At 45.0% G+C, this 15,263-nt stretch overlaps 1 protein-coding gene across 11 annotated transcripts in view; it reads right to left on the reverse strand.

Moving 5' to 3' along the window:
* Window positions 1-389: 389 nt before the first annotated feature.
* CSMD2 (CUB and Sushi multiple domains 2) overlaps window positions 390-15,263 on the reverse strand; it is a 481,761-nt gene continuing 466,887 nt past the window's right edge. For all 11 annotated transcript variants that reach the window (XM_083453238.1, XM_083453235.1, XM_083453239.1 and 8 more), the window contains 11 exons: window positions 14,797-14,970; window positions 13,748-13,821; window positions 12,228-12,339; window positions 10,517-10,696; window positions 9,275-9,340; window positions 8,111-8,272; window positions 6,749-6,861; window positions 5,108-5,195; window positions 4,536-4,668; window positions 3,901-4,079; window positions 390-3,061 (listed from right to left, as the gene is read on the reverse strand). In XM_083453238.1, the coding sequence (XP_083309364.1) occupies window positions 3,920-4,079; window positions 4,536-4,668; window positions 5,108-5,195; window positions 6,749-6,861; window positions 8,111-8,272; window positions 9,275-9,340; window positions 10,517-10,696; window positions 12,228-12,339; window positions 13,748-13,821; window positions 14,797-14,970 (1,262 nt within the window). In that variant the 3' untranslated portion in view covers window positions 390-3,061; window positions 3,901-3,919. The remainder of the gene's footprint in view (window positions 3,062-3,900; window positions 4,080-4,535; window positions 4,669-5,107; window positions 5,196-6,748; window positions 6,862-8,110; window positions 8,273-9,274; window positions 9,341-10,516; window positions 10,697-12,227; window positions 12,340-13,747; window positions 13,822-14,796; window positions 14,971-15,263) is intronic.

Raw genomic sequence — 15,263 nt, forward strand, 5'->3', positions numbered from 1 at the left:
CTTGACACTCACTACTTTTCTATGTGCAAATTGTTTCTTTCTTATGATGAAAGCTGCTCCTTTCTGCTCTGTCCCCAGGTGATGGGAGCTTCCACACAGAATGACCAAAGTAGTTACACTGACTCTACTCTTCCTGAACTGCCCACACTCTCGGTTCCAAACAGCTCAGAGAAATCAGCACTACTACAAAAATATATCACCAAATCAGTATTTGGAGAATGTTAGACTGCTAAGAAGCACACAAGGGTCGAAGGTGCCCATTCACCCTGATTAGGCTACATTCCTGCTCAAAGCTGTTGACATGAAAAGGGTGAAAATTAATTCAGAGTCCTCAACACTAGCTGTCTGACAATTTACTCAAAATATACTTGTTCCCTGCTAAAATTAAAAAAAAAGGGATAAGGCATGATTGTGATTTTACTGTCCCTGGTTCTGCCCAAACCTGGTTGTGTGTGTTAAGGCACCAGTATGTTTTCTCCCTTGCTGTGAGTCTCAGCTAAAAAACATCAACTATCACCAAATGGCATCTTCCGATGAAAGCATGCTTTCCAGGTTGAAAGCTTGAACCAAACTCAACAATACTGGTGAAAGTCAACACTGCCGGTTTCTCCCTTTTATTGGGGTGGATGGCAAAGAATGCAAACACCTGTGCTCCTTTATAGGGATTAAAAAATGCAATGGTATTTGCACACAGTAAAACAATCCTGCACCTTGAATTTCCTCTGGGATTCTAAAGCCGTTTGGCGTGGAAATTATTCAAGACGTTATTTGGGGGAAAGGTCAAAGAGTTCTTATCCAAAAGTTCTTACTGTAAAAATCTCCTGAAAGGCTGGTAAGAAAGGTGATTCCCACTAAACATCAGGAAGAATTTCCTGATAGTAAGATCTGCTTGACAGTGGAATGGACTCCCTTGGAAGGTGGTGGAGTCTCCTTCCTTGGAGGTTTTTAGCAGAGGTTGAATGGCCACCTGTCATGGATGCTTAGTGAAGCTTTGCTTAGGTGATATTCCTGCACTGCAGGGGGTTGGAGTGGATGACCCCCAACTCTACAATCTTATGGTTCTATGCTCTCAGGTGGATCCAGGATTACATCTAGAATCTTCTGGACATGACTGAAGCATGCTCCAGTTTAATCAGATTTTGCCTCAATTTTGTTAAGCAAAGTAAATTCCAATTTTAAACCATCCCCCAAATGCCTACACAAATCCCAATTTTGTTTTGTCTGGGAAAATATGGGGCCCATCTACCCTAGTTTACACAAATAAGTAGATGAGGCTTTAATGTTCAGTCAACTGTAATATACCTTTGATTGCTTGATGATGGATGCTCAGTAGATGAGGCACATCAAACATGTGTTCTCGATTGTACCACATCATTGCAGAACTGTATTTATACTTATCCCTCTACTCTCTGAAATTTTCTGCATGTGGGGTGAGGGGGGTGAGGTGAACAGATGTCAAAGAGAATATTTTCAACCAGCTCTCTCCCTGGCAGACTACTACTGTAACCAACACTGAGCTAGATGGATCTGACTGCATGTGACAAATGGGCTGCTCTAGGCAATGCAAAGTCTCTAGTCTATTGCCAAGAGTAAAAATCCAATCTAGACTAGTAGTGCAAGATTCTGTCCTTGTAGCAAGAGAAGGGAGCTGAGTGGGTTCGTTCAGTTTCTCGCTTCAGTAGAGCAGTTGTGCACTCCAGCAGGAAGCACAGAATGTAATAAAATGGAGAAGAGAGCAGTTTCACAATGCTGCAGGCAAACGTATTCGCCATATTTTTTGAAATAAATGTAAAAGAAATGCGAGCAACCCTACTATGGTGGTACAGATTTTTTTGGGGGTGGGGGCTCAGTCTCTTTTTCCCTAAAAGGAATCTAAATGAGGAGGGAGGGAGGGGGTCAGAACAAAATGAATTAGTCTCGTTAGACCCTGGTGAGGCCACATACAGTAACCAAAAGGACTTAATGACTCTCATGCTGCCATATTCCTCAGGGCATTATTCAGAAAAGCAAGGGAAGTGCATTTGTGAGAAATTGTTCCCCAGCGACAAAATATTGTAGTTCAAGGGCTGGCAAAATGCGACTGACCTGCAATGAATGTGCTAGCTAGGGAAAGATGCTTCGATTTCAACTTTGACAACTGTGCAAATAAGGCTGCCCATCCCCTATGCCAAGAAAGGTCCTTGGCATGGTCCTTACTCTCAAACAATCCCGTCAATGCTAGCAAGGACAAAGCAACAAATGGCAGCTGTGGTTTAAAAGGCAGGATTCGAATTGGCCTTATACCTGGAACAAAGACAAGCAGCTGACCTTGACAGAATAAAGCAGAGGTTATTTTAAAGTACAGAATGAGGTGGGTTGGGTCTGTGTGTGTGTGTGTGTGTGTGTGTGTGTGTGTGTGTGTGGTTTTGCAGAAACCTCCAGTCCTTGAAGTAGGCTATTAGCATGAAGTACCTACATGAGATGGGGGAGGAAGGAGAGAATGAACAGATATGAAGCAACCATTTCTCCATTTGCTAAACCTGCTGCTTTAGTTCAATGTGATGGGTGCTTTGTGCCCCATACTCTCTGCATCCAGGAAGTCTCGTCAGCCCCAATGCAGCCACTTCATCTTACATGTCTTTCACTTCCTCTGGTAATTTAATGCTCTTAGATTTCCCTACCAGGTCACGATGTATTCCCCAGAAGGCGATAATCAACCAAAAACAAGCAGCTGGACAACCTCTGGTCTCTGGGTTCTAAAATTGGCCAGAATCAGCTAGAAAAAGGCTCAGAGGTGGGGGAACGTGTTGGTGGATCCACTCCCATGTAGTCGTAACACAAGGGCTGGAGTGGGTGCTTTGGTTGATTTGACTATCGGCTGCAGGGCAGAACGGAAGGCAATGAGGATGTGGAGCGGTGATGAACAGCAAGGCAGTCACTCTCTTTCTCTTTCTCTCTCTGGATCAACTCAAAGGCACCATATCAACTCCACAGCCCCAACATTTCTGGGAGGGATGATCATGGGCAAAGATGAACCAGGAGGAACATCGGGCACTGGCGAGACTCCCGTCCCTGGAGAATGCTGCAGAGGAAGAGAAAACGAGAAGCAAGGCTGGATCCACAGCACAAAAGAGGTAACCTGCTGTCAATGGGCTGGCTGCTAATTCCCTCTACGTTTCTAAAATTGAGAAAGGGTTATAACTAATCCTTGCCTGCTTATTATTCCAAAGTGGTGTGAATTATGTCCAGTCATGTTCAAATCTGATTACCATTTTTTCCTTGTGGAACCTAAATAAACCAAGTAATTTTACCCCAAACAGCTGTTTATTTATGAAAATATTTACATTGCATCTATATTACCATAGAAAGGAGACCTTGAGGTGTCTACAAACCATCATAAAAGTAACACCAAACATGGACTCCATCAAGCACCGAGCATAGTCATCTGGAGACAAAAAAAACCTAAATGGGGATTGTGAGGAAGCTTAAGAAGTAGAGTGATTTATGGTATGGCCAGTAGTAGTTGGTGGGATTTGTGTGTGGCCACATTGCTGCATTGCTGCTCTGCATCATTCCCTCTTGGCACAGTGTGGGCAGGAGCATTGTATTGGCTTTGCTGCTGCAGGCACACCACACTGAGCGCCTGCTGCCTTGCCCCTCTCCCTCTGGATAAGCAGCAACAATGCACAATGTTAGGAAAGCAGGTCGGCAATGCAGCAATGCACGTGCACTGTCCTGCCAGTCACTACTGGGCATCCCTTCCCTATTTATTTGAGATTTATGTCCTAATACACACGCCCAGATCTGGGAAGCCTTTGCCCTGTGTTGAGTCACCAATAACAAGTTTGGGAAACTCCAGCAAATACTTTGCAAATTAAAAACTCTGTGAACTGGGAACAGCTGAAACAACACGGCACTTACTGCGCAGGTTTGTTAAGTGCTATACCGCAGTGCACACGGTGCTGACTGTAAACTCTGCCTCGTTGGCCATGATATCTGTCGGCTGCAAGTTGCGGTCATACATGGGGTTTTCAAACGTTCCACGAACATTGGTGTTTTCATGCCCAGCGTAACCATTGAATGGCACCTTCGGTCTCCTTCTGTACCAGACAAGACCAAAAAGAGGAGTCAGAGATGGCCCTGCAGGGCATGCCAGCAGAGAGGCTACTTTGATTGAGCATGGTTGATCAGATATTGGTTGTTCTTCATGGGGAGTTCCTTTAGCCAAGCAGAGCCACTCTCCTCCCTACAAGGTTAAGCATGTTATTTTGCTTGACGTCCCTCCCGCCCCTGATCAGAGTAAAAAATACATGGTGCCCATATCTTTTCCCCAGCAGGAAGGGACAGAGTTTGGCGGGAAGCGATTTCGAAGCCCATTTAAGCAATTAATGAATAACAATAAACAGGGAAGATTACGCAGCCTCTCTCTGCTTTTCTCCCCTCCACTCGGACTGGTAGACTGGTTAAGAACACACACAAACACAGAGATAGGAAAGCAATACAAAATTTGTATTTTGCTTTCTTGCCTCCCTCCGTTTGCTCCCAGGTTTGCTCACCTGTGTTTGTAGAGATAGAGCACAAACCCTGCAATAATCAGGGCAATGAAAGGCACAAGGATAGCAGCTGCCACTGAACTGCTGTTGGATGCAAATGGATGTCCTATAGACTCGGCATCTCGTTCAATGATGTCTGAAAAGGAAGATGTGCCATTAAACCGCACGCCATGCTTTGCAGGGAGACAGAGGCTGGGGGTTCTGAGTCTGGATGGTCCATCCCTCATCCTGTGCCCACTACTGCATAGATATTTGCTCAATTCGCATAACTTATGCAGAAAATATTGGCAGATAACTGGAAACTCTTATATGTAAGAAAAAGGGGAATAAATGCCAAAACTAACCAGTTAGGTAAAGACTATGGCAAGCAGAATGCACTCAGGTTTGTCTCAGCCTAGACTCCCTCTATTAGCCAATCAGAATTCAAACTTTTATATATTACAGCTTGAACTGAACATTTCCCCATTGCATTGCTGTATAAAAACTATAGAAAAAATAGTTATACTGGTATTAAAATAATGTACAAGTAAAAAATTTAAAGAATAGGATTTTTGCACAAAGGCAGGATAACTTACCTAGCCTCTGCAGGCCAAACTGCCCAAAACCTTTGCCATGCACAAACCCCTGGTAGACAAACGTCCCACTCGATGATTCTGGAGTGACCTGGGTATGGGAAGGAGGAACAAACTGCAGAATCCCATGTTTCTGATTGCATAAAGATTTTTGGCTTTGGCGGCAGGGTGGTTTAGCATAGATTGCTAGACTTCTTCTCCAAAAGCCCCCAAATAATTATTCAACGAAACAACATAACAATACAAAAATGATGAAAGTACACATTTTGACAGCAAAGATATGGAGCCCACAGCAAAGAGAACTGATCACACACAGCAGGTTGCTCATCCTGAAAGCAGTCTCTTCAATTGTTGAAACTGCTCAAGTGTAGTGTTGGGTCCGGGTGCTCAATCAGCCACCCAAAGGGCACTGATTCAGCTCATGCTGGTTGGACCAGCACAGAAACTAAGTATGCATGATTCTCCTCTGTCAATGTGCTTCATGCTTATGCTGGTCAGAGAGACAAATGTCGGAACCAGAGCTAAAGAGTCCCTGCAGATGGCCACTGTTGAACAGCTCTAACCGTCAGACTATTCTTCCTAATGTTTTGTTAGAATCTCCTTTCTTGTAATTTGAATTCATTGGTTTGGGTCCTGCCCTCTGGGACAGCAGAAAACAAGCTTGCTCCATCTTCCATGTGACAGCCCTTCAAATATTTGAAGACTGCTATCATATCACTACTCAGTCTCCTCTTCTCCAGGTTAAACACATCCAGCTCCCTCCACCGTTCTTCATAAGGCCTGGCTTCCACTGTGGGGCCCAGAACTAGGCATAGTATTCTAGGTGTGGTCTGACCGAGGTAGAATAGAACAGAGCTATTACTTGCCTTGATCTGGGCACTTCTGTTGATGCAGCCTAGAATTGCATTCATTATTTTTTTGCTGCTGCATCACACTGTTGACTCATCTGAAGCTTGTAGTCTACTAAGATCCCTAGATCATCATCTTTTTTCTTTTTTTTTACATTTACTGGTGTCAACCCAGGTGTCCCCCAACTTATATTTGTGCATCTGATTATTCCTGCCTGAGTGTATATCCTTATCTTTGTACCTACTGAAATTCATTTTGTTAATTTTGGTCCTGTTCTCCAATCTGCTAAGGTCATATTGAATCCTGATTCTACCTTCTGAAGTATTAGCTGACCCTTCCAATTTGGTGTCATCTGAAAATTTGATGAGTGCCTCCTCTATTCCTTCATCCAAGTCATTTATAAAGATGCTGAACAACACCGGGCCCAGGACAGAACCCTGAAGCATCCGACTTGTCACTTTTTTTTCAAGATGACAGGAAACCATTGATGATCATACTAGATTAGGAGCTAAAGATCTGGTGTAGAATCCAGCGAGTCGTGTTGGAGAGGATATTCCATAACTATAGCAACCAGGGGGAGGTCACTACTACAATTAGTAATCTTATGTTGACTTTTGCTTCTTCAGACTCCCAGTGCAATGGCTCCTGCTGTTTCTTGTTCCCATCCCTACTCCCCCCCCCCCGCCCTCCGCAGGTCTATACATCTGCCATTGGAACACTTCAGACAAATTCTGAAAGCGTAATGTGTGGATGGGCCAAATGAACAAGACAATACTGGGCTGTGCTAATACTTACATGACCATCTAAAGCCCACTTTTCATTCTTGAATTTGTTCATGAAGATCTCCACCGGCCCTGTAATCTGGTACACCTGGAGGAGCAGGTGGACATCTTCTCTTTTGTAAATACCTGTAAAGAGAATACAATGAGAAGGTTGGTCCTTCTAGAGCTTGTGGCTTCTCTTAGCAAAAGGAAAAGTGTGTGTGTGTGGGGGGGGGACTTATTCACACTTCCTCTTGTCTCACTGCTTTTCCCTGGGGAAAATCACTCTTAGTGCTCATTTGGAACAAACAACAATTTGGGTTTCCTCCAGATTTCCGTTTCCTTTGATTTAATACTAAGGAGTGGGCTTTCCCTGGAAAAGGAGTGGGGCAAGGGGAAAACTTGGACCCATGCTTTCTGGACAGAGGATGAGCCAAAGTGTGGACAAGCCCTGAGAGAGACAGAATGAAAGTGACAGCGGTGGGTAATATCCCTGTGATATTGGAGAAGAAGACTTGCAAGCTCTTTCACACACTGGACCTGCACTCTCCAGTTGCACAGTGCTAGAGTTAAGATGCATTTTATTTCAGATGCTCCTGTCTTCAGGCAGCACTGAATTATTCAGGATGGTGAAATTCCTAAGAGCTCCAAAAAGCTCACTCCAAACAAGGTGGATGGGTGATAAAACATCAGAGAAAGGTAAGTGCAAGTAAGTGCGCGGCGATGGAGGCAAAAAAATCCTAACCATGAATAGAGTTTCAGTGGATTATCTGGAAGCTGACCTCAGCTTGCCTCTTTGATCACTTGTTTTGCCTTGACTGTTGGTTAGATGCCTGAGCAGGGAGGACTAAGGATCACTGCAGTTCATGACTCTACACACTTTATTGCAAGGAACCCAAGGAAACAGCAGTTTCTGGGTCCTCATTGGTCTGATGCATGAATGAGAAACCTGTGGACCCTCCAACTGGACTGCAACTCCCATCAGCCACAGCCAGCATGGCCAATGGATGATGGGAGTTGAGTCCAGCAACATCTGGAAGGCTGCAGTTCCCTAGCCTTAGCCAAATGCTGCCCTTATTTCGGCAGGGAGATAGCTACCTACACTTTTAGCCATAACCTGGCACCATTAATACACTATTAATTCACTGTACTGTATACTGCAGGGTAACCAATGTGGTGCTCTCCAGGCTTTATTAGACTGCAGCTCCCATTATCCACAGCCAGATGGCCAATGGTCAGGGATGATGTGAGTTGTATTACAACCAAATCTGTAGGACACTGCATATTGTGCTAATCAAGTGAAGTATGGAATTTCTCCACTCCTTTATTACCCAACACGGATGGGCAACTTACTGCATCACCTGTGGCAAATGAGGATATACAGAAGCTGACCTACCAGACAGTTGTAGCTCTACACCACTGTGGTCTTTCAAGGTGGCATTGACTTTACTCGTGACTGGGTCAAAACTCGTGACAGAGAGCATAGTCAGCTGCTTCTTGCCCATGTACTCATAAGAGCCTTTCCAAAAGGAGTTCTTTGCAAAGACGTCAGCAGGAACTAGGAACAATGCAAAGCAGAACATTTGCAAGAAGATGGCAACAGTTAGCCAAAAGTGCCTGACATTCAGTTTCATACTAACTGAAGCTGTCCATGGAGTTTCCATGGAACTGTGGTTTGGTGTGTGAATGCAGAGCGCATTGCAACTAGGGCAAGAGGCACCACTCAGTGGTAGAGCACCTGCTTTGCATGCAGAAGGTTCCAAGGTCGATCTTTGACATCTCCAGGTAAGGCTAGGACATACCCCTGTCTGAAATCCTCGAGAGTCTCTGCTGCTCAGTGTGGAAAATATTGAGCTAGGTGGACCAATGGCCTGACAAATGCAGCCTCCTAGGTTCTTAAGGAGAATTTGGTTAGCATCCCTAGGCCAGCCCTTCCCAGTGAAGTGAACTAAGTGAAGTAGGAGCACAAGGATAGGCAAGCAGGACTTTATAAAATGTTGGCAGCCTAGCAAAGGGCTTCAGAGCTATATCTATGAGCACAAACAAAGGGTTTTGCTCACCACTTGGGTTCAAGGTTGCTAGGAAATCTGCAGAGACATAACTTAGAGGAATTATTATAAGGCATATTGATATGGGTCAAATAGGACTCAAGCCTTACGATATGGTTCAGGATAGCAGAAGGGGTGGCTTACCCTTTAATTCTGCATTGCTCACTAAAACTACCTGGTCCTCTTACACTGAGATCATTCAGTACACCGAGCACACAGAGATTATACCGGTGCTTACAACTTTAATGCACATATGGGGCAAAAAAAGCTTCATTTATCTGTGAATTTATCTTCCTTTACTTTCAATTAAGAGCACTCATTTAAAGTATTTTAGTTGATTAATGGAATGAGTTTTGATCTATTAATCAGTTAATTATTTGATTCCACTTGCATAAATTTGCAAGCACTGATTCTGTTGGGGGTGTGGGTGAGTGGAATGGGTTCTGTGCCGTTTCTCGTTTGAGCTGATTTTCTAAATTTGGTACTAAGGTTTTAATAAAGGAAAGCAGTACCTGACACCTTGGGAAGAGGCAGGTCCCTCGCAGTGCCCACTGGTCTCCCACTGGGACGGATATCCGCTATAAAAAAAGAGACAAACAAGGTCAGTTCTCTAAGCAGTGCAACACACAGGTCTGCCATAACATGTGAGGATACAAGAGGACCTTTCTGAATAAAGGGGAACATTGTTGGGGTGGGAAGGGTGAAAGACTACAGGGGCTTTCTTGGTAGAGGTCTATAAAATTGTTATAGGTTTTGGGGTCAGTCTTGATGATACCTCTGGGAACCTTTCCAGGCCTGTGATTCTGTAATCCAGTGAGGTCTAGAATCTATAAGAGGGAGCTTAGCTTGCTGAATCAGTAAAAGTAGTTCCTTTTTCAAGGTGGTCTTGACCGGCCTCATCAGCTAAGTTAGCTAAGAGGAGATATTGCCATAGTGACAACTGCATATGCTTCCGGGGGGGGGGGGGTAGCCATGTCCTCTGCACACACCTTGTTGTGCATCAAGTCATCCTAGGAGTTAGTTTTTGGTTTGTGAGTTTTGGCTGGTGCTGGAAGCTGGAGACACAGAGGCCTATCTACTCTGTGCTGGACCCAAAGCTGTGACATGGGGCTTCCCTCGCAATCTAATGGGGAAGCAAGATCTGCTGAGGCATTAATGTTGTGAGCCCTTCTATCTTATGCTCAAGCTATATTTATGTGTATATGAAAGCATATATCCTACAGACACCACAGTCTTCACTGACCCTCATTCCAAGAAAACTGAACCCTGGGAAAGTGGTGGAACACCTAGAGTCTCTCACCTCTTGGCGATTGGGATGCAAGCAACACTGAATGGGGAGAGACAAGACGAAGGATTTTCTTCCCCTGTGGTGATATGTGTATGGCAGGCAATAGAAAGTAACTCTTTCTGCAGTGCATAATGCAATTATGTCAGAAGACATGGCCTTTCTTAAATGGCTTTTTTTAAGGACTAGCCAAATCCACAGAGGAGAGATCAATTGATGGGAGGAGTAAGGAAGCTTTTTCGGACCATGGATGCCCATATCTTTTGAGTAACCTGCAGGTCAGGGGATGCATGGCCCAGCACTGGGTGCAAGAATGGGTGGTGTAATGGGTGTGGGGGAGGGGGAGGGGGGAAGAGTGAATGAATGAATGGCCAGGATAGTGAAGGATGTAAATGCGATCTTGCGATCTCTCTCTCACTCTGAGTCTGCAGGCAAAGGACAAATTTCAGCCTCATCACAGAATGCTTACCAAGGCAAATAGGGGGCTTCCCTGTCCAACTGCCATCTGCTTTACAGGTCCTGTGTTCTGATCCTCCGGTGAGGTAAAAGCCACTCTGGCAAGAGTAGATCAGGGTGTATCCAAGGGAGGGCAGGTCCAGAGCGCCCACGTTGGCATGGGACGGGGTTTCTGGCTCCTTGCAAGTGTGAGCTAGAATTATACAAAGAGAGTACCCTGAAAACTCAACACAATTTACACCTACATAAACTCTACACAGTTATGGAGAGCTACATTATTTCTAAAGAGCAGGAGGGCACAGTAGGAGAGGCTGCTGGGCTGGATGGGGAGGTCCTGTGAGCTGCAAGTGGGCCACTGGTTAGAGCTCCCCCCTTGCCAAAAAATGATTTAGCTACTCAAGCCAGTCCTATTGAGGTCAGTCAGGAAGAGGTGCTCATTGTAAGCTGCCAGGGGTCTCTGGTACTGGGATTCAGAAACTTATTTGTTTATTTTAATTATTTATATACCGCTTAATGATGTTGTTTCCGAGCAGGGTATAATAGCTTTACTCTTTGAACCATCATGGCAGCTTAGCAGGTAAGGGAGCAGCTGCACTTCAGCGCCCCCAGTGTGGATGGCCAGAGAGTGGTATTGCACCAAAAATCTCTGTAAGCTCTGGGGTTAAAACTGCTGACTCTGGCCTAACGCCTCAGCCAGAGCAATTTGCTGCTCAGCCACAAAGCACAGGGACTTTAAGACTTTGGCTTAAAGCACACCCTCTGATAAATGCAACCTCTTAGATCTCATCTCTATTTCCTTTTGTGCCATGTTTCTAGACACAGATTTGTGCTTCAAAGGTCTGTGTCTGAGCCCTTTTTTTTTGCCCCAGTGCTTTCCACATGAAAATCCACACTTTATCTCTGAAAACAATTCCACGGAAAGCCCAAATTGCTGCTTGTTCTGATTCAGCATTAAAGAGCAGGTTTTCACAGGGATAGCACCAGGGAAAAAGAAAGAAAGAAAGAAAGAAAGAAAGAAAGAAAGAAAGAAAGAAAGAAAGGTGATTGGACATGGAACACATGGACATATCCCTAGAAAGTGTGGGGCAAAAGGTACGTGTGGATGAGCACTTAAACTAAGAATGGCCAGTGGGAAGTTTGTTTATTCCCCAGACCTTATTGCTGTATCAAAGCTTAGCTGCTTGCCAGAGTGGAAGTGGAAGATGTCACAAGGGCAAAAGTGTCATAAGCTCTCCTTGCTATTGTGCTGCTACTCTGAGCACTAGGCTCACTAACCACGAGAGGAAGATAAGGAGATGGGCTGCAGAACTCAGTGGCAGAGCACATACTTTGCATATAAAGGCTCCAAAGTTTGACCCCCAGCTTCTCCAGCAGTAGGGCTGTGAAAGACATCTGCCTGGGTTTATGGAGAGCAGTTGCCAGCCAGTGTAGACAGCGTACACTTGAATCTAAGCAAGGCAGTTTCCTATGAACGGCTTTCAGTATGCCAATCCCTGCTTCACCGTTTTCTGGCCCATCTGCTTCCCAGCTGGACTCCCTGCCTAGATGGAAGCCACTGGCTTCCAGACCACCAACCCGTACACTTTCCATGGGGCCATTAGAAAATCTGAAGGCAGTCTAGGAGACTTGCTTCACCGCACACCCCAAACCCCAGGATTTTAGTGCAGGCTGCACCCCAAAAGCTGGCGAAGACATTCTGCTTCACATCAGGCTGCAAGACTCACGGATGCAATCAGGCTGCATTCCACTCCATGTCAGGTTTGGGAGACAAGCCCGCGTGGTGGAGCCCTGCAACAGGTATCCTTTGTGGCACTTGAAATAGACGATGCTCCCGATCTGTTGGGATGGAGAAACAGAGACTGAGCGGTGGAAAGAAAAGGGGTTTACAGCCTTTACAGCCTTGGAACCTGCCTGCAATTCCAAGCTGTGAGATGTGGCCCAATAAACTTCAGGCAGCATCTTTAGGCAGCTCAGGCACTCTCGCAGCCACCCTTCCCAGAATGATGCTTTGAGAGCCTCTCTGGGCTATTGAGAAGGGTATATGTATTCCAAATAAATAATAATAATAATAATTGGTGCTTTTTAGAGCGCAGCAGGGACTCTACTGTTAAAGCTGGGGTGAAAGAAATAACCTAAGCAGGGGGAAAGTGGGCTAAAATGAAGAGGAGGAGTGGGGAGGGGCAGCGGCAGCAGCACAATATCTTGTGCCAGCCCAGTTTACGAAAGGCCGTGCATAGCAGTAGCCAGAATGTTGGACTGCAGAGATGTCGATTCAAACCCCCAGTCAGCCGTGAAGTTCACTGGGTGACCTTGAGCCAGTCATTCTATCTCAGCCTTGGATTGTGTGTCTAATGCTTGCTGCTCTAAGTTCCTTGGATAAAGAAGTAATAATCAATAAACAGGTATATACATCAGGATGGTGCTCAGTACATGAAGGGAAGGGCAACAGAAATAGGAAGTTGTGAGAACCAGCATCCCACTGTCAAAGGAGGAGGAGAGGAGGGGTTTTGATTCTGAGCGACTAGGAGTCATTAGATGCAGGAGCTGGTTTAGCCCCTACCTCAGTTCAGGTGACCCAAAGAGCCCCACAGCATCAGATTAAAGGTTTCTCTGTACACAGCACCCCGTTTCCCCACAATGGACAACCAGCTGCCTCTGGAAAATCCACAAAGCAGAACAGGACCACAATTGCCCTGCTTCCTACTGCTGTTCCTCACCAACTGGTATGCTGCCTGTGATCTTGGAGATTGCAGGTGACCACCATGGCCAGTAGGGAGTACTTCTGCACACAGTACCTGGCTAGCCTACGGAATCTGCTGCCACAGGATATACTGACAGCTACCAGTTTCAAAAGAAGGACAAGACAAATCCCTGAATGATAAAGGTAGTGATGGCCACTAGTCACGAAGAGTCAACCTCTCTGTGAATCACCAGTTGCTGGGAACAATTATTGCTCCTCATGTGCTTCTCAGAGACATTTGGTTGACCACTGTGGGCAGAAGGATGCTGCATAAGGTAGGCCTTTCGTTTGGATTCAGTAGGGTCTTCTTATGCAACACATTTGCACTTCAGTTCAATCAAAGGAATCATTCTGTGTCTGGGAAACATTACGTGGAAGGGAGGAAGGGAGACTAGATTAGATGGATGGAAGGATCGAGAGATACTATGCATCAGGCAGATAAAGGAGTTCATTTAGAGAGAGGAGAGAATAAAATTAGATCAATAAAGAGGCAATAATAATTACCTGATAACCTTGGGAGTTGTTTTGCATTCCATAAAGGGGCACACCAGGATCTATACATGTTGTGTGTGTTGAGTCTGATTAGAAGCAGACAGAAATGTGGTAAAAGATTGAAGAGCAAGGAAGAGTTAATGGCACTATTAATCTAGCATTATTTATCTCCATTTATCTTGCTTAATTTCAACAAGTGAGCTGTGGCAAAGGGATGGGTGAATCTGTCAATTTCAGTTTTTCCCAGCTTCTCATCCTTCTAGTCGTAAGTTCAGCTCTCCACATCAGTTTGTGATTTATTTAAAGAAGCCCTCATGAAAATCCACCAGCATTTTGGTGTGACTTTCTCCTACTATACACAATGTTGCCTAATGTATGCATTTTTGCAAGCTATTTCCCCTAACAGAATGCAATTTTATGCTATTTTCACTAATAATAAAAAGCACATTTCCCCCCAATACACACAATTTTGCATACAATGTTTATTTAGATAACTGGATCATTAAATTCAGGGAAGTATGAGTCATGAAGGATAGCTTTGATATTGTTCAATGATGGTTATGGAAAGTGCAAAATAGGTAGATTCCCATTAAATCCAAGCCAAACTGAATTTGGTTTGCCATTCTTCCCTATGGTTCTGATGAATGTTGCACTGGGAACTTCTGAGCTGACAGTTTTGCACTACAAGGCTCCATGAGCCCTCCCCCAATCTTGTGTGTCTGGATATTTAAAGTAGTAGCCTGAGACAAAGATATTATCTCCGGTGTTGACTGGGAAAGGGAGAGGACTGAAGATCCCATCAACTGCAGTTGGGGAGGCACACAAGGAGTCAAGTGTCTCATACCCTGGTCTAGCAACCATACCAATCGCGCGCGCTCTCTCTCTCTCTCTCTCTCTCTCTCTATACACACCCCCATCCATATGTATATATATGTATAAGTGTGTGTACACACACACACACACACACCCCTTCTAGACATTTTGTTGCCCATAATAGACTTTTAGCACTCACTGGCTCATAGCTTTCATTGGTGAAATGCCCCACCAAAATGCCCTCTTACCTATGCAGCTTGGCTGTGTTCCACTCCACGATCCATCAGATTGACAGAACCTCCTTGCTGATCCCACCAGCACCAGTGGAGGCAAACAGGAATACGAGACAGAGGAGCGATACGTGAAGCCCCGGTCTTCACGCCTCCCTTCAGCTGGGATTCCCGGGTCACCACAGAAAACGGCTGTAAAAGAGCAGTCAGGCTACCTTAACAAAGGCCACCAGTTCAGTAAGGTAAACACTTCCCAACTCAAATGTATCCTCCGATTATAAACACATCCCACGTAGAGCTGCAATTTTAAAGAAAAATCAGCTTCCGGCATGAGGGGTAGGCGAGCATCATTCAGTACACTTCTGCCTTGTCACCAATTATGGTTTAATTAATTTCCTTCTACCCACCATCTCCTAGCAGAAGGGTTGAGGGAGAATGAAAGGTAAGCTTCCATTTTTCACCCCTGCTTTGGTTTACATTCAAAA

This window comes from Podarcis tiliguerta (genome assembly GCF_965153285.1).
Source record: "Podarcis tiliguerta genome assembly, chromosome: 8".
NCBI lineage: Eukaryota > Metazoa > Chordata > Lepidosauria > Squamata > Lacertidae > Podarcis > Podarcis tiliguerta.